The sequence below is a fragment of the Chionomys nivalis genome, chromosome 20 (assembly GCF_950005125.1).
Source record: "Chionomys nivalis chromosome 20, mChiNiv1.1, whole genome shotgun sequence".
NCBI classification, from domain to species: Eukaryota; Metazoa; Chordata; class Mammalia; order Rodentia; family Cricetidae; genus Chionomys; species Chionomys nivalis.
Window position 1 is genome coordinate 22,366,674 of NC_080105.1, and position 19,077 is coordinate 22,385,750.

General features: G+C 44.5%; 1 protein-coding gene across 1 annotated transcript; it reads left to right on the forward strand.

Annotated features, from left to right (window-relative positions):
- Positions 1–12,687: 12,687 nt before the first annotated feature.
- On the forward strand, positions 12,688–18,037 carry Sap30 (Sin3A associated protein 30). Its single transcript, XM_057752629.1, has 4 exons — positions 12,688–13,280; positions 15,262–15,387; positions 15,776–15,874; positions 17,700–18,037. The coding sequence occupies exons 1-4, from the start codon at positions 12,966–12,968 to the stop codon at positions 17,820–17,822; spliced, it is 663 nt and encodes a 220-aa protein (XP_057608612.1). The 5' UTR covers positions 12,688–12,965; the 3' UTR covers positions 17,823–18,037.
- The last annotated feature ends 1,040 nt before the right edge of the window (positions 18,038–19,077 follow it).

Sequence of the window (19,077 nt, forward strand, 5' to 3'; positions counted from 1 at the left end):
TCCAAAGGTCCCGAATACAATTCCCAGCAACCACATGATGGCTCACAACCATCTGTAATGAGGTCTGATGCCCTCTTCTGACCTGCAGGCATACATGCAGACAGAGTATTGTATACATAATAAATAAATAAACAAACAAACAAACAGATGGCTATGTTCAGAAACAAGTCTAGAGCTGGGGATTCCGCTTAGGGTGCTTGCTTCGCATGCAGGAGGCCCCAGATTCAACTTAAAAACAAAAAACAAGACAAACAAACAAACAAACAAACAAAAAACCCCAAACTATTCTTAAAATCCAAGAATAAAAGATAGTAGTATAATTCCATTCGAATTTCAAGTGTTGTGGACAATATTTAACTAACGGTCTGTATTTATCAAGCTCTGATAAAACCTAATTATCACATAGATCTTCTTTTCCTCACTCATTGTTTTATCCAAGCCCCCAATGCCAGCAGGCATGCATGAACATCCACAAGTTATTCCAGCCAGGGTAGCAGGTAGGCTAGCTGAAGATCTAAATCTCTCCTTCCACACCTCCAAATCCAATCTGCTTGTCTCACCCCACCCCCACTCTGCAATGGACCAAAGGCTGCATCCTTCCTTTCCCACGTCCCCATCTCCTGTGAATGACACAGATCTTCAGCTCCTAACTTCCCTCCCTTGACTCACGGTTTTATCCCAGCCCCTAATTTCTGCAGGCATGCCCTGGGAGCTGCCAGACCACTGAAGCCAGAAAAACACATAGACTAACAGGTCTTCCCCTCTTTTCCCAGTCTTCCCAGTTCCATTCCCTAGTCTCATCCCTAGCTCAGGAGCGGACCTTTTGCTCTGACCTCTCCCTCACTCTCTGTCCTCATTCCCAGGGAATTAAGCCAGTCCTGGTGTAACCACCCTGATTTCCTCCCTCCTGTGGACCCCCTAAGTCTACCAACCCACCTAGTCCACCCTCATTCCTAAGTGTCAACCACCAATACATAGAAACACATTTTACCTGGAACCCCCAGTGGCTACAACTATCAGGATCCAAGAATTTCCTACCAGGCTACACACAGCCACCACATTCTCCTCAGGACCAGAGAGGGCAACAGAAATCAAGAAACAAACCACCCATCCAGCAAAGACAAGACCAGATATCAGCACCCAGAATTACAATCTTCCCAATCCCAGATGACTAGATGCCAGTAGAAAAATACAAGGAATAACAAGACCATATGTCTCCATTAGACCCAGGAAGCCTATCGCAGCAGGCCCTGAGTATTACAACATAGCTGAGACCTTAAAATTGCTTTTATGAATATGATAGTGGTCGTTAAAGGGGAAATGAATAAAAACCCTTAAAGAAATCTATGAAAACAGAAACAGTGTTTGGAAGGAAATGAAAGTTCAAGACCTGAAAGTGGGAACAGAATAAAGAAAACCCAAACTGGGGGAAATCTGGAAATGAAAAATGTAGAAACTCAAACACAAACCCCTTGGTCTACAGTGGTGCCCTGTCTGCAAGACACGCTAGAGCAATGAAGGCACGAAGCTTGTGGGAGCATCCAACTGATATCTGATTTGACTTAAGGCCTATCCCACGAGATGAAACCCATAATGTCCATTGCTTTGGTGACCAACAGTTTGAGACTAGATAGCTCTGGGGCCTATGGGGAAACCAAATACTTCTACTCTTAAAAAAAAAATGTAAGCTGGGCGGTGGTGGCACACGCCTTTAATCCCAGCACTCGGGAGGCAGAGGCAGGCGGATCTCTGTGAGTTCGAGACCAGCCTGGTCTACAAGAGCTAGTTCCAGGACAGGCTCCAAAGCCACAGAGAAACCCTGTCTCGAAAAACAAAAAATAAAAAAATAAAATGTAGCAATAAGATAAAACGACTCCTCATGACAATCTGACAATCTGCTCTACTCACAGATCAGTGTCTTGCTCAGCTGTCATCAGAGAAGTTCCCTCCACAGCAGATGGGAACACATACAGAAACCCACATGCAGATATTAAGCAGAGAGTGAGAGACCCTGGACTACTCAGCTCTAAGTGGGATATTCCCATCAAACCCCTCCAGTTAGGGCTCAGGGAACCCTGAAGGAAAGGAGGCAGAGAGAATGTAAGAATCAGGGGTGATGGAGGATACCAAGAAATCCAGGTCATCTAAATCTATATGTCCAAAGGTCATACGAACTCACAAAGACTGAAGCAGCATGCATGGGGCCTGAATGAGTCTGCGCTAGGTCCTCAGCTTGCATAGCATGGCTTCCAACTTAGTGTCTTTTATGGGATTCCTGTGTTTGCGAACAAGTGGGTCTCCGATTCTTGTGCCTTCTCTCATGCTCTTTTCCTTGTTTGTTCTGTCCAATTCCGATGTGTCAGTGTTGATTTTTTTTAATTTTTAAAATTTTATTATTCCCCCTTAGAAGCCTGTTTGTCTTCTGATGAGAGACAGAAACAGAGTTTTAAGCCCTGGAAGCCTTTGCTCACTCAACCCTCATAAAAACACCTATGAGATAGGTAAGGGGGCTGCCACTGCCTTTGTTTTCCAGGAGTCAGTTGAGGCGAAGAGTAAGCGCTCTCTCAAGACCACAGCATTAGCCTGGCTTCGCCTACCAAAATTAAAGTCTAATGACCTTGATTATTGGTGGAATCAGAACAAAAGAACGGAAAGAGCCCGAGGAAAAGGGAGAGGAAGCTACTGTTACTCAGAGGTGACTTTTAATTCCGATGCTCACATTTGATGCTAGTGTTGATAGGCAGCAACCACTCTCCTAGTACTAGGAAAAGCCAAATGGAACACTGGGATCCAGACCCACAAATCTGGAGCTCCCGAGGTTAGCGGAACATGATTGTGTCTTCAGAGCGCCTCTGGCAGCCGCTTTGCAGGAAGCCAGCAAGCCGTCACCCTGCTTCTGCCACTGGAGGGGCCACGGTGAAAGAGCCCAGAACTTCCCAGAGGCTGCTGGAGTCCGAAGGGAAAACGGTCTCCTCTTTCCTGGATGCCTTTTATTCCCCTATCATCAGAAATGAGTTAACAAGTGAGTCTGGGAACTGCTTTGGAGGACACCAAGACAAGACTGGAACTGATAAACAATGGCCGGTACAAACAGCTGGCATGTGGCAGAGTATAAATCCCAAGCAACCTGTTCCCGCGTCTCTGCTTCTAACTGTGGTCACAGGCTATGCCTCTGTGGTGTGCTGAAATAACAGGGTTGCATAATCTTTAAGTCTACGGCAGACAACCTACACAGGTTGGCAGCAGAGCCATTTCAACAATTTATTTCATTAACTATTCTACGACGGTTACGTTTCTACTTTGGGCTCGACAGTGGTCCACTGGATGGAGAATGAATGGTGCCTACAGAAAACAGAACAGAAAAGCCAGCCGAAAGCTCCCTCTTCCAGATTGGCAAAATTCCCTGGGAAGGACTCCAGCTGGCTTTGCTTAAATCATGTGCCCACACACTCAACTAAGTATTTTAGCTAAGGGGCAGGTATTAGGGGAAGAAAGGAGTGGAAACGCCCTTTAAAAGCCCAGACAAGGATTTGAGTGCAGTAGTTTATCTATGGGATTCAGGAAACACCAGTGGAAGGTGTGGAAGCGAGACAAAGGGGGGAAGGCAGTCAATAAAGGGTGTGCCATCAAGCTACCTACCATGGCTAACGACCTGAACATAGTCTCACGGGAGAGCGCTGGGAACCAACAGGAGCCTCAGAGTTATCCTCCCCCCCGCCCCCTCCCCCCCAAGAGCCAAGAGAGACGGATTATCTGTTTAATAAATCTTTTACTGGAGGAAGGTTGCCAGCATGGGAGGTAGTTAATTCTTAGACATTTCCACATTGCCCTGACCTGGCACGTAGAGTTGCCTTCTTCCACTTAGGAAAAAGAACTACCCCCAGCCCCCTACTCCCCGGGGACGGAAATGAACATCGAAGTAGAAGAGGTTAGAGACACCTAGGCAAGGGTAAGGAGCAGTAGAATGTTTACCTCTCTCTTTCTCTAGCAGACAGAAAGTTCCTCTGCCTAAAGAAGCTTATGAATTTCAAAAGAATTAAAACCCTCGAGAAGCTTTATGAAGGAGTGTGTGTGGTAGAAAGAATTCTTGTTCCCAAGTTTCTTGAAGGCTGGGAATATCTGCAGCTCTCAGGACAGCGCCCCCAAATGTCAATGACTAAAATAGTGGGTGAAAATTTCAATTTGAAAAACTGAACACATTATTTTCTAGGTTAACAGGTTGCTTTTAAAAGCTAATTAATGACAATAAATGATTTCTACTAAACTAAACATTTTCATCTTTTTGAAAAATCTAGGGGCTGGAGAGATAGCTCAGCAGCTAAGAGCACTGACTGCTCTTACACAACTGTCTGTAACTCCAAGATCTGTCATCCTCACCTGCAGGCAAAACACCAATGCACATAAAAATAAGAATAAAATATTAAAAAAATAAAAATGTAAAGTATCTTGTTCTATCCCTTTACCAGTCTTCTTAAAAATCTAGATCATTGGCCGGGCGGTGGTGGCGCACGCCTTTAATCCCAGCACTCGGGAGGCAGAGGCAGGTGGATCTCTGGGAGTTCGAGGCCAGCCTGGTCTACAAGAGCTAGTTCCGGGACAGGCACCAAAGCTACAGAGAAACCCTGTCTCAAAAAAAAAAAAAATCTAGATCATTGCAAAGAGCACTCTTAATCACCTATTTAATAACCATGCTGTCCTTCATTCCTACTTTTAAAAGTACGTGATTCTACAAGCTGTTGGTAGAGAATTCAGCTTTCAGAGTCATGGGAGGAAAGCAAGTAAATCAACAGTTTCACCTTGGCATTGTCTACTTATGGACCCAGTAAGAATAGCTCCTAAGAGTTAGGGATGTAACTCAGGGACAGACTGATTGCCTAGCATCAGCAGAGCCCTGGGTCCAAACAGGAGAACAGGGGTGGAGCGGGGGTGGAGCAGCGGTGGGGTGGGGGAAGAGTACCTTCTCCTAGTCTCATTATGTCAGAAAAAGAATGTAATAATACTTTTAGACAAGTGTTGTTGGGTGCAGCCAGTGATTCATAACTTCTTTAAAAGATTTATTTATTTCCATGTTGGGTGTTTTGTCTGCATACATGTCTAGTGCCCTCAGGGACTAGAAGAGGGCATTAGATCCCTGGAACTGAAGTTACAGACTTTGGAAACCACCCTGGCAGTTTTGGGAATTCAACTCAGATCCTCCGAAAGAACAGTAAGTGCTCTCAACCTCGGAGTCATCCCACCAGCTCCTGATCTGTAACCTTTTAAAGAGCATATTTCTTTTTCTTTTGCCCAGCATAGCAACCCCAAGACAAGTCATTTTCCTTCTGGAGTACATTATTTCAAGATACTAACTCACAAGAAATTAGATGCAGGGGCTGGAGAAATGGCTCAGTGGTTAAGAGCACTGACTGCTCTTCCAGAGGACCCGGGTTCAATTCCCAGCACCCACATGACAACTCACAACTGTCTGAATATCCAGTTGCAGGGGATCTGACACCTTCACACCAATGCACATAAAATAAAGTTAAATAAACCATAAAATATTAAAAAAAGGAAATTAGATGCAGCCAGTGTCACTTTAATCCTTCCAGATTCTCCTTTGTATAAACTAAGCATGGGTTCCCTCTCAGGTAGTAGGCAATTGTCTGAGGCTTAATGAAGTCGGTCCTGCAATACCACTGAGACCTCTACTTTCCTAGGCTCTGCTACATATCCTAGTGGCCAAATTTCTGCGGTACTCTGACCCCATGGCAGACTTCTATCTAGTCTTACGGGACCTCATCTACCATGGAAATTGCTGTGATGTCATAACTTCCAGTCCAGGGTGACATCACTATGGTGGCTGGAATTTCAGAGCACTTCAGCACACACAGAATCCTAAGTGGGTCCTGAGCTCGGAGAACACGAAAGGTGACCTCATGCTCATTCCTGAAGCATTCTGCCCCAATGAGCTAGCTGTGGTGGGAGAGGCAGTCTCATGGCTTCTGTAGCTTCCGGTTACTCTCCCACTGAGCTGGATGCACAGCGCCTGCTCTCCTTTATCCCTGCTAATATCTTCAGCAGGGAGCATTGCAGCTGCCCTGTGATACATTTTGTCTCTTTCTCCCTTGCCACACTCCAGGAAGCACATAGTCAAAACCTTGCTACTGTTTCCTTTTGCTCCGAAGTCTTACTGTAAATCTGACCAAAATCAGCCATCAGTCCCTTACTGAGCCGGGCAGTGATGGTGCACACCTTTAATCCCAGTACTTGAGAGGCAGAGGCAGGTGGATCTCAGAGAGTTCAAGGCCAGCCTGGCCTACCAAATGAGTTCCCGGTCTCTGGACAACAGAGAAACCCTGTCTCAAAAAACCAGAAAAAAAAACTCACGAAAGACCCTTTCTGAATGCTTTGATACTTTGGGGGTTTTTCCTAACAAAGTAGCCTTTCACTCTTAGATTGTGCCTTGAAGCTGTAGGTTGTGGACACATCACAGACAGCTCCGTTCCAGCAGGGTAAGCAGTGTAACAAGGGTGGCTTCTCACGGCTGTACCTCGCCAGCGTCACATGTAAATCTCTCACAGCACTCTAGGCCATCCCTAAATATCCATCCTTTCCATGCTACCAAGATCTAAAATACCTTCCGTATCTTCAAGCATGGTTGTAGCGACGACTTAGTTCCATGGTAATACCCTTCCAGGGGAGCCCCCTTCCTAACAGTGGAGGCTAAGTTCACTATAAATGGAAACTTTATTTAGAAGGTTCAAGAGCATACAGAACATTAAGCATCTATGTTCTGGGGAGGACCTTATGACATCACAATGGCAGGAGCCATGCCACAACAATATAGGAAGCAAAAGAAACGAGACAGGGTGGCCCCGTTCTTTTTCTAACAGACCATTGGAAAGAGAATTTACTTTCTCAGGGCAGTGTCCTGGTGGCCTCTCGCTGGTCTCCGTATGCTGAATGTGTCACTAGGTGCTAACAATTGCCGCACTGAAGACCAAGCTTCTAACACATGAATCTTGAGAAACAAATCACATTCGAAGCAGAGCACTGAACTTGATTCAGCTCCCCTTGCACGTGTTCTGAAGACATGGAGAGTCGCTCTGAAGTACTCTGATTATCGGCTCCACATAGTGAACACTGTAATTCTAAGTGACTGACTTAGAGTCAGTTATATAGACCTGCTCTGACCATAAAGCTATGTCCGAATACACCAAAAGTAGATTATATAAAGATTTGTTAGCAGCATCCTAGCACAGATATTTTTTAAAAGTTAAATTGGGGCTCTTCAGGATAAAGCAACATTTTGTTATGGCACTGCAAAAAGATTTGTCAAGAAGTTTTTCCTGAGTCCAAGCTACTGGAATACGAAGCAGAAATGTTTAAGAGGACCTCATTTCAATTTAATTGAATTATGGGTGGGAAGATATGATGGTTAATATTGATGGTCAGCTTGATAGGATGTCAATTTACCTGGAGGGAAAACCTGTGGCAGAATATCTGAATTAGGGTAGGCTCAGGACATGCCTGTAAGGTATGATCTAGAGCCGGTTAGTTGAATGAGAAGACCCACCTATGAATGCTACCATTCTAGGGGTTGGGATCCTGGGCCTAACCAAAAAGAAGAAAGTGAGCTGAGCACACTTTCATGGCACTCTTCTTCCTGACTAGAGATGCAATGGATTGAGCATCCTCTGGACCCTGCTGCCAAGTCTTCCCACTGAGCATCCTCTGGACCCTGCTGCCGTACCTTCCCCACTGAGCATCCTCTGAACCCTGCTGCCATGCCTTCCCTACCCTCATGCATTTCCTCTATAACAGGAAGCCAAAATAAACCTTTCCTCCTGTCTTGATCGCTGTTCTTTGCTGTGAAGAGACACTGTGACCAAGGCAACTCTTTAAGAGGAAAGCATTCCACGTGGGGCTGGCTTACAGTTTCAGGAGGTTATTAGTTCATTATCGTCATGGAGGGGAGCATGGTGGTGGGCAGGCAGGGATGGTGCTGGAGAAATAGCTTTGCATTCTGATCCACAGGGAAGGGGCAGAGAGAAATAGTAGGCCTGGCACGAGCTTTTGAAACCACAAAGCTGTCCATCAGTGACACACCTCCTCCTATATCTCCTAATCCTTTCCCAATAATTCATCAACTAGGGACTGAGCCTGCAAATAGATAACCCTGTGGGGACCATTTTCATCCAAGCCACCACATCTTTCTTAAGTTGCTTTGTTCAGGTATTTTGTTATAGCAGTGAGGAAAATAACAAATACATGGAATATCCTCAGAATTCTCTGTTTGGGCCTTTTATATATTTTTTCCTTTTCCTTTTTATTTTATTTGCATGAGTATTTTGATTGTATGTACATCTGTGCACCCCATATATGCAATGCCTGGAGAGGCCAGAAGAGGGCGCTGGATACCTTGAAACTGGAGTTATAGAAGGTTGTGAGCCATCCTGTGGTTGCTGGGAATTGAACCCAGGACCTCTGCAAGAGCAGCTAATGCTCTTAACTGCTGAGCTATGTCTTGAGCTCTGGTCCTGGGATTTTTTTTTAATTTATAACTGGGAATAGTGGCACATGTCTTTAATCCCAGAACTTGGGAGGCAGAGGCAGGTGGATCTTTGTGAGTTCAAGGCTAGGCTGGTTCACATAGTGAATTCCAGATAATTCGCATGGTGATACTCTGTCTCAAAATAAATAAAACTACAGATATGGCTTTATTAATTATCTGATAATTTCATGCATTGTATTTTGATCATTTTCAACTGATATTCCTCCCGTGAACTCCGCTCAGATCCACCTTCACTTCCCTAGCCTCGCCTCCCAACTTCATATTCCCTATTTTCCTTTCTGTAGCCTTTTGAGTCCATTTTATGCTGCCCACATGCTCCTGGGGGCGGGGCCTGTACCACAGCATGGCTGACATGTCCTTAAAGAGAAGGGACTCTCTCTCCCTCGGGAGCCTTTAACTATCCATGTCACCTCAGTTAGGGAAGGAGGCTTGTGAACCCCTTCACCTTCCGTGATAAATGCCTGGCTTGGTCTGGGGCAGGTCTTGTTCATGCGAGTACAGGCGCTGTGAACTCTGTACAGTAGACACTGCTAAACACTGTAGGTCCGCGTCAACCTCGGGCTTTTACGGTATATCTACCTCCTCAACTAGATGGTCCTGAGTGCTGTGTGTGTGTGCGTGTGTGTGTGTGTGTGTGTGTGTGTGTGTGTGAGAGAGAGAGAGAGAGAGAGAGAGAGAGAGAGAGAGAGAGAGAGAGAGAGAGAGAGAGAGAGAGATCCCATTTCTGGCCGAGTATTCTGCCAACACTTACTTTCTACAGACTCTGGTCACCCAGCAAATAGAACTGAGAATCAACACATGGGGCATCATGAAATTAAAAAGTTTTTATACCACAAAGCAAACTTAACTGATGAAAGAAACAGCCTACAGAAACGGGAGCAATTTTTTTTTCCTGCATCTTTGCCATCTAAACATCTGACAGAAAATGCATGTTTGAAATACACAAGGAATTCAAAAATCTAAACACCAACAAAACAAACAACCCTTTTTTTTAGAGGGGGGGGATATAGAACTGGACAGAGCTCTCCAAAGATGAAATGTAGATGCTAGGAAATATGTTTAAAGTGGCCCCCACCCTTATCCCTAGAAATACAACTTAGAGCTACTCTGAGATTTCATCTTTGCCCTGTCGGAACGACTTTAGATAAAGAAAACAAAAGATACCCATGCTGGGAAGAATGGCGGAAAGAGGACCCTCCAGGCACTGTTGGTGAGAGAACACTGGTATGGCCACGATGGGAACCCCTGCACAGGTTCTTCAAGAAAATAAAAACTAGGTCGACCATCTGAGTCAGATGGTCAGTCTTGGGCACATGCCCCAAGGACTCGATTTTCTGCTGTGGAGACCACACGGTTCCCCGTGCTCATTGAACTGCTAGGACATGACAGCCCAAATAGTCACCAACTGGTGAGAGATAATGAAAATGTGGTGTCCGTGTACAATGGAATTTTAGTCAGCTGTAAAGGAAAATGAACTCATGAAATCTGCAGGTACATGGATGGAGCTGGAAAATGTTACACTGAGTGAAAACCCAGACCCAGAAAGACATTGCTACGCTCTCAGTCACAACCGTATCTTAGCATCAAATCTTTACATTTGTATGTTTAACTTGGGGTCCTGGGCATTTTAAGTCACGTTAAATTTCTTTTTAAAATTAATCATTTTGTGATAGTTAGCCACAAATAATTTGAGAGCCAGAGCAAATTCCGGTATTAGGTGACTTCATATTGGTGAGAACAAAATCACGGCAGAAGCCACAGATTTAGTTGAGCAAAATGTTAAACTATAGATTACGTAAAAATGCAGATGCTGGTACAGCCAGGTATATTAGTTACTTCTCTCTCCATGACCGAAAGCAGCTTGGGTAAAGGGTTTATCTGGTTTGCAAGTTACAGTCTATTGTCAATGGAAACCAAGGCAAGAACTGAAGCAGAGACCCCAGAGAAACACTGCTTACCTACTGGCCTTCTTCCCCCAGCATCCTCATCCACCTTTCTCACAGTTCAGGCCCACTTCCACATGGCTGGTCCCAGCAGTGGTGGCCGGATCCCTCCCATATCAATCAACAACCCCGAAAATGCCCCCACAGAAATGCGCATAGACCAATCCGAAGGAGGGGAGTCCTCGATTGAGATTCCTTCTTTCCAGGTGTATCTAGGTCTGTGTCAGGCCAACTAATCGAACACCGACACTTGAGAAATTAGGAAGAGCAAAACTGAGTATTTGTCAGTCACTTAGAGGGTGGGACTTCAGTCGGTCCTAAGGAACTGTAGAAGGTCTTTCTTGGGCTGGGACAGTAGTTCAGTTGTAGGGCATTCACTTAGCACGCACAAAGCCCCGGGTTCAATTCTCGACACTACAATAAGCAAGTAACTCACTATAGAGCAAGGACCATAGCCCCACAATGGGCGTATGAACTAGAACACCTACTTGTATAGGAAGCCCTCAGGTTTTAATTAGTTAAGGATTCTTAGCCCCACAGAGAAGGATTGGAAGCTGCTCTGTAGTAGCATAATTCAAATTATTCTATAATTATTTCTTTCACATAAAACGAAAGGTGAGCAGAGACAATTGGAAGAGTCAGGTGTGAGTCATCACCAGAAACAATAGACAAGTGAAACAGACTTAAAAAGAGTCTAAAAATCATTGTTCTCGCAAGGTTTATTGAAGAAAAAGTCAAACTTCTAAATTTTGTCAGAGGACTGGAAAATTGGTGACATTTAAGATTTGGAGGAAAAAAAACAACATAGGAATTATAAGACTAAGAAGTATAACAAAACTATGGTGAATTTTAGAGCAGATTAGGCACACCTAGACAGACAATGTGAGACTAAGTTCGGGTTAAAAGAATTCAAAGGAAATTCAAAACAAAACAAAGCCACCGAAGATAAGGTAGGAAACGCAAAGGATACAGTGGGAGACATAACGGGTACTGAATTGGAATCCCAGAGACAGAAGAAATGACGTGGGGGAAGGCATGAGAGCCTAGAATTTTCGAATAACTGACTAAATATATTAATCTATAATTTAACAAGTACGAGACAAAAATTACCATTAATAATAAAAGTGTATTCACTAACTTTCACTGCTCCATCTGAGAACAGAAACTCACAGATAACATGGGTAGCTTTGAGTTTCTCGGTAAATGTTTCAAATGTTAGGAAATTGACTAGGTCTAAGTGGGTTTTCTTTCAAAAACTCCTCTACCTGAAATACATTGTTTTTGTTTAATCGGTGGGATTGCTAAATAGTCCAACAATTAGCAGAGGTGCAAAGCTGGCATGGCCACGCCCATCCTTCCACCCCGCCCACCAGAGGCTCAGGCAGGAATACATGCTTACGCGAGCACAAACACGTACCCATGCGCGAGAGCGCGCGCGCGCGCACACACACACACACACACACACCCGCGACACACACAAGCATACGTGTACGCATGTGTATGACTCAAGAAAGGTTTTTCTCTCTCCTTGTTCCCTATAGCCAGCACTGCGAAGTTTTTGAGGAGTCCTGCAGCGAGGTTCCTCTAAATGATCTTAGATCCGTTTGCAAGGAACTCAACGGACAGTAGAGGGAAAAGCAGCCAGGTGCCTGTCAACCGGTGGGCACACGGGTGTGCCTAGGACCTGCCATGCTCCAGAAGTCCGCTGGGACGAGGAGGTGGAGATGCAGGACCCAGCGCCTAATGAGCGCCAGATCGCCCGAGTTTTTTTATAAATATGAAACAGCCCATAAACTTTTTCTCACTTACTCCCTAGTACCCCACTACTGACACACACAATTTATGCTTCTTCCCAGGAGTCGGCTGGCCGTCTAAACACTAACTTTGCGACATAACAGGAGCTAAAAACAGCCCTTGCTCGCAGGAAAGAAAAGAAGCAAGGAAACAGTGTTAAGCCTGACCTCATACTCGGATTAGCCCGGTGCTTGGTATGGAAAAAAAAAAAAAAAAACCCTCATGGGTTGCTCGCCGCGCGGTGCGCGCTGGGATGAGTAGTTCATCCAGCCGGTCCACCCCGTAATCAGAACGGAGCTCAAATTGGCTCCGCGACAGAGAACTACTATTCCCGTGGGGCCTCGCGGCAGTGTAGGGGCGGGGCCGGAGGAGGGGCGTCTCACTCGCGCAGGTCCTGGGGCTGGAAGAGGCGGTGGAGCCGCGGTCCAACTGCTGAAGTCTCCATGTGACAGTGAGTGAGGTCCCCTTTCTAGGAGCCACTCCACTCCTGATCACAGTCCCAGGAACCGGCCACTATTCCGGCGCCGACAGACCGACAGGCCCGGGACTCTGGGCGTCGGACCGTGCCGCCGCCACACTTGGGGTGCGGAGTGAACGGCCGCCCCGGGGAAGGAGGCGGAGCGGCGTGGCGAGCGGGGCTCTGTGGCGGCGCCGGCGCCCCCGAGCTGGCAGACATGAACGGCTTCACTCCGGAGGAGATGAGCCGCGGCGGGGACGCGGCCGCTGCGGTGGCCGCGGTGGTCGCTGCTGCAGCTGCCGCCACTTCGGCGGGGAATGGGAACGCGGCGGGCGGTGGGGCAGAGGTACCGGGTGCTGGTGCGGTGTCGGCTGCTGGACCCCCCGGAGCGGCCGGTCCCGGCCCCGGACAACTCTGTTGTCTGCGGGAGGACGGCGAGCGGTGCGGGCGCGCGGCTGGCAACGCCAGCTTCAGCAAGAGGATCCAGAAGAGCATCTCGCAGAAGAAGGTGAAGATCGAGCTGGATAAGAGTGTAAGTGGCAACGGGACCGCCCTGCCCTGCCCTGCTTGCCCAGCCGGGTCGTTAGCGGGGTTCACGAGTCCTCGGGACTGGGCTGCAGGTGAGATTAGTGGGTTCTCCGATTGAAACAAAGTCGCTGCAACTCGGGCCACCTCCCCCAGCGCGCGCTGGCGCAGTGGTGCGGGTCCCCTCCGCCCCTCACCCGGACTCCCGCTGCCTCGTACCTCTCCCACGCCAGGCTTCCCTCTTCCTCCTTTGCTGCGATCTGGAAACGAAACAAAGGGGACCGCGGCACTGAGGGCCCAAGTAGTTTTCTTGTAGCCGGGCAGCCCCTTCTGGAATGGAGGCGCCTTTGTTTTGCTGCTTGAGCCAGTGTTTGGCCCCAGGGAGTAGCTCCGCTCCTTTAGGGAAAGTAGTGTCTGGCAGGACCCCACGACACAGAGAAGGGAAATCCTTTCTCTTGTACACGGAGAGGGAAGCCGAGCTCAACAGTGCCTTGGTGGGAGGTGGTTGTAAACGCCGTTTGCGGTGTCAGCTCCTCGGGCAGCTGCTCCGAACCCAGGCTGCAAATAAGCCTCTGCGGTTTTACAGCCCGCTCGGCAGCCATCGGGATTTCGTTTTTTTTCCGTTTTTATGCACGTCTGCTCTTTTGGCCAGCTATGAGGTTTCAGAGCGATCCATTGCTACTTTTCAGAGCTCTGACTGATGGCAAATGAAGAACAGGATACAGAATCTCCATACATAGTGTATATTTTTAACTTGCCCTTAGCTTAGAAGTTAATTTAAAAGTGTTCATTCGGCCCTTAATTGTAGCCTTAAAGCGGGGGAGAGGGAGACAGTGTTCAGCTTAGTATTGACTGTCTCTATGTAACTATTTGTGATTCTGTTTGAGCAGTTTTTCCGTAGGGTCCATGAGAAACTTTGCAAATGAACGTGAATAATTTCCGTTTACTTTAACTGAAAACAACATGATAGAGATAAATACATTCATTTAATTCTTAAAAAAGAAACGTTAGCACTTGAAACTTAAACATAATTAGAATATGAATTCAAAGCACATTTTAGAAAAATGCATAGCCTGCCTGCTTTCTCCAGTGGTACCATTCACCTCTTCCTTGACGGCCCCCTCACCCACCTGCTAATGTTAGAGCCAGGCACCAGTTTTAAAATTGGAAAGGGGCCGGGCGGTGGTGGCGCACGCCTTTAATCCCAGCACTCGGGAGGCAGAGGCAGGCGGATCTCTGGGAGTTCGAGACCAACATGGTCTACAAGAGCTAGTTCCAGGACAGGCTCCAAAACCACAGAGAAACCCTGTCTCCAAAAAAAAAAAAAAAAAAAAAAAAAACCAAAATAAATAAATAAAAATAAAATAAAATTGGAAAGGGACATTACATCGTCTTAACAGTGGCCCGCTTAGACTGTTTGTTCAGTCATTCACTTGGGCCTGTGAGGGCCAGCCATGATAATCTAAGTCTGGGCAGAAAGGAAGTTCTTTACTTCCTCCAACCATTATCACCTGGGACTCTGGCCATCGATGAATTTCCATGAATTTCGATGGAGGCTGGAGCCTCCCTTGTTTACCCTGAGATGATGCAGGCTGCAGGAGAAACCACTAGCTGGGATCACCCGACCCAAGAACAGACCATTCAAAGGAAATGCTTGGCATTCCAAGCACTGTAGATAGAAACACCTGCTCAGTCACCAAGAAACCCTAGACGAATGTCAGCCAATCAGGGGTCTTAAAATCTCAGAAACCTCTCACCCCCACCTTTATTATTATAAAACCCTATTCTAGTTGAGCTCGGGACCCTCCGGTTAGACCGAGTTTACAAACTTGATTAAAATAAAGGCTCTTTGCTTTTACACGTGGGACTCCGTCTCCTTTGTTGGCTCTTGCGGGGACCCACGGATTCAGGCATAACAGGTCTATGCATTTACTAAACAGAGCTGCGTTTTTCTGTACTCAAAATCGACCAAACTTTTTCTGTTTCAGGCAAGACATCTTTACATTTGTGATTATCACAAAAATTTAATTCAGAGTGTTCGGAACAGAAGAAAGAGGAAAGGGAGTGACGATGATGGAGGGGATTCTCCTGTCCAGGATATGGATACTCCAGAGGTAGATGAGACTTCATCTGCGGGAAGTGTCAATCATAGGCGTACTGACGATTCCAGAGCCTTTATGTCAATATTTGGGCTAAGTATTAAATGTTTAAAGCATCTGAGAAATCTCAAAATTAAATACAAATACTACAGTCAGTTTACATGTGTTTGTACTCGTGTTAAATCTCAGGTGACAGTTTTCATAGCCCTTGGCATATAACTTCCTTTTTTGTTCTCTAAAAGTTTATACTATGTATCCCCAAAATCTGGAACTGTTTAATAAACTATAGCTCTGGTTGTACAAATGAGATTGTTACTGTGCTGAGGTGGAAGTGCCCTTTGCCATACAGATCAGTGCTATCCTTTCAGCAGAGTGAACTAATTTGTGTATTAATTTTTTCTAGGTTGATTTGTACCAATTACAAGTAAATACACTTAGAAGATACAAAAGACACTTCAAGCTTCCAACCAGACCAGGTCTTAATAAAGCACAACTTGTTGAGGTATATGTAAGTTTTATACAGTTTAAACAAACCTGTTTGCACCAACAAGGGGTCAGTAAGTGATGGTAATCTAGGTAAATGTTGTACATGGAATAGTATATTACACATAGGAGAGTCAAAGTTAATAGTCTATTTTGAGAGAATAGAGTTGTTTGGAAACATCTGTCTGCCACCTATAAAATCCATTCACAGCAGCTTTTTATAGTGATTTTCCAAAATAAGTATTCAGGGAGTTTTTATTATTCCGCTTTGAATTTCTAATTATTCAGTAACTATTTAACCTAATTGAGGCATAGCAAATAAATAAGCTTATAAGCATTTATCAGAATTCAGTTTTTCAAAGTTTCTGTGGAACAGGCCTTCAGGATGAGCCTTGAAGCAGGACTTCCTAACTTTCTATTTCCCTTTCAGGTTGTTGTCAACAGTCGTTTTGAAGTAGAGGATGCTTTCTTTACATCAAGAGAGAGCAAAGATTTTATCCAAGCTTTTGCTTAGTTTGCTTTGTATAGGACTTTGCTTCCTTCAGTGTGCTTTGGAAGTTAGCTCTGTGTGTGTGTGGCGCAGGAAGGGGGTGGTTCAAGAAGTACGAGAACCACAAAATCTGTGCACTTTAACATATTTGCAGATTTAAATAATTATACTTTATATCTAAAGTAAAAATTTCCACTGGATAGAGAGGTCAGAAATATCTTTCTTTGTGTGTGTGTGTGTGTGTGTGTGTGTGTGTGTGTATTTTTTGCATAAGTTTTCTCATATTCTTCACCTTGACTTTGGGAGTTAGCGTACATTTCTAATGTACATAGTAATAGGTAAACACAAGTTAAAATTCTTTGCAGAAAGCTCTTTAACATTGTTAGAATTCAGTATGCTAACTAGCCAAATTTTCTCCTATATTTCTTGCCTGGCGACAAAAATACAACTTTTCTTTAAAAGATCTATCCCTCTTACTGTGGCACTACATAAATATAAAGACATCCCCTACTATGATGAAATATGCTAGACATTAATGAAGCCTAGTCTGTGTTCTGTAGCAGAGAGGAGCCAAGAACTGATACGAACATTATATGTATATGACATCATATAGTAAATAACTCAAATCTGGTCTTCTAAAACAGTTGTATTAGTTCAGAGTTATTTTCTATTCTAGAAGAACAGGCAGCCTTCTTGAACCTGAACGCACACCTTAACAGCTCAGATTCTTACTCGGGTGTACTTGTGTTCACATTCAGTCTGTGTAGTGAGAAGACAAGGAAGCAGGAAAGCGATCCTGCTGAGTGTCCCTCCAGCTCCTTTAGTTCTCTATTCTTAAGTTTTATTTGAAAAATTTTGTAAGAAACATATGAGAATGAATATTGACTGCACCAAGATATTTATGGTATCATAGTTCGTTACCAGTGTTTGTTTGTTTTGTTTACTTTATTAATCTTTTCCTGTGAATACAGTCTAGACTCTCCCTCGTATGATGTACCTCAGTTCTTATCTCATTGATATTTAATGTTTAAGAATATGTACTTTCTAAGCTAAGGTTGTAAAGTTTAAAGGGAAAAATACACATAACCAGTGCCACATGAACTGAGTGGACCAAAGCATTAGAATTAGAGTATATGAATTGAGTAGGCTAACGGGTCCTTTGAAGTCAGACTGGCTTTTGTTTATCATATTTTGTTTTTATGTGCTTTGGGGCTTATTTATATTTTGTTAAAACAGCTTAATTTTCAGAAGAGTATCTCTCGGGGTTCTATAACACTTTGACAAAGCAGCAGCTTGTCCTCAACTCGCAGCATCTGTTAGAGCTAACATTTACTTGGTTCTTTCTTCTTTGCAGATAGTTGGTTGCCACTTTAGGTCTATTCCCGTGAATGAAAAAGACACGCTAACATATTTCATCTACTCGGTGAAGAACGACAAGAACAAATCGGACCTCAAGGTCGACAGTGGTGTTCACTAGGTGGCGTTCACACTAGCACATGGATGTCTCGCTGTAAAGAATGTTTACTGTTTTTCATATGTAGAAATGTTCTCGTGTATTTTTTCTACAGAGGATTTTCTTTGGCTTTTTTTGTTTGTTTGTTTGTTTGTCTTTGATTCTAATAATTAGTTGGAAACTCATATAAACTGAGCTTCCTAAATTAAAACTATTTTAAATAAAGGCTATTACTATTATAGCTGCTTCAGTGTATTTATTTTGTGAAACTTAGTTTTTATTTTAAGCTTTCAGGGATTGATATTAAGGTTTTAGGTAATGATTCTTATTTTGTAAGCCTTTCTTGAAAATTCCAAGTAATTAAAGGTAGAAGAGAAATAACGGATATATATATATATATATATATATATATATATATATATATATGCCACATGCTTTCTCTAGGCCAATCTGAAGTAAGCATTCTCTGTCTGTGTCTGTGTTGGGGAGGGCGGGGTTTGAGACAGGGTTTTTCTGTATCCCAGACTATCCTAGACCTCGGAGATCTACCCACCTCTGCTTCCCAAGTGTTGAGACTAATAGTGTGCACCACCACCTGCGGCTAGCACTGTTTTCTTGAGGTGCTTTACAGTGTATGTTAGCAGATTTGAAAACTAGACTTAACACTGATTTTCAACCACTTTTAAATTTCCCCTTATGTGTTATTATTATTCATTGAAAGTGTATGAAGAAAAACGGGTAATGTCTGTGCCTCTCTCTCTTTCCAAAACCACCCCAGCAGCCCAGCAAAGGTAAGCACGGTGCTTGTTGCAAGGGCGTGAACATGGAAAACGACTCACAGCCCATGCTGTTTGCTTGACAAATTCAAACCCTGTTAATAAATCTGGGGTGTGCTGAGTGTTTATAATCCCAGCTCTCTGGAGGCTGAACCAGGAGAATCGCACGTTCGAGGCCATCCTGGCTACATAGCAAACCTTGTCTGAGGTTGAAGTCTAGATGTATGATGAGCTCTTTGTGGAAGGGTTGAGGTTGCTTTATACATTCTCAAGTTTGTTCTCTGTAGTGTTCATCAGGTTTAAGTACTTATTTTCAAGTGTTCTGATTATATTCACAACTAGAAAGTAAAGCAGCTGGTGTTTGGTTCTTAGCGGCATTTAAAATGTCCATAGAACATTATTGTTGAGTAGAAGCTATGATTCTAGGCATTTTGGAAACCTTATTTGCGGTGTCCTAGACACTTCTGGGACAAAGTTTGTTTTTCTTAGCTGTACGAAAATGA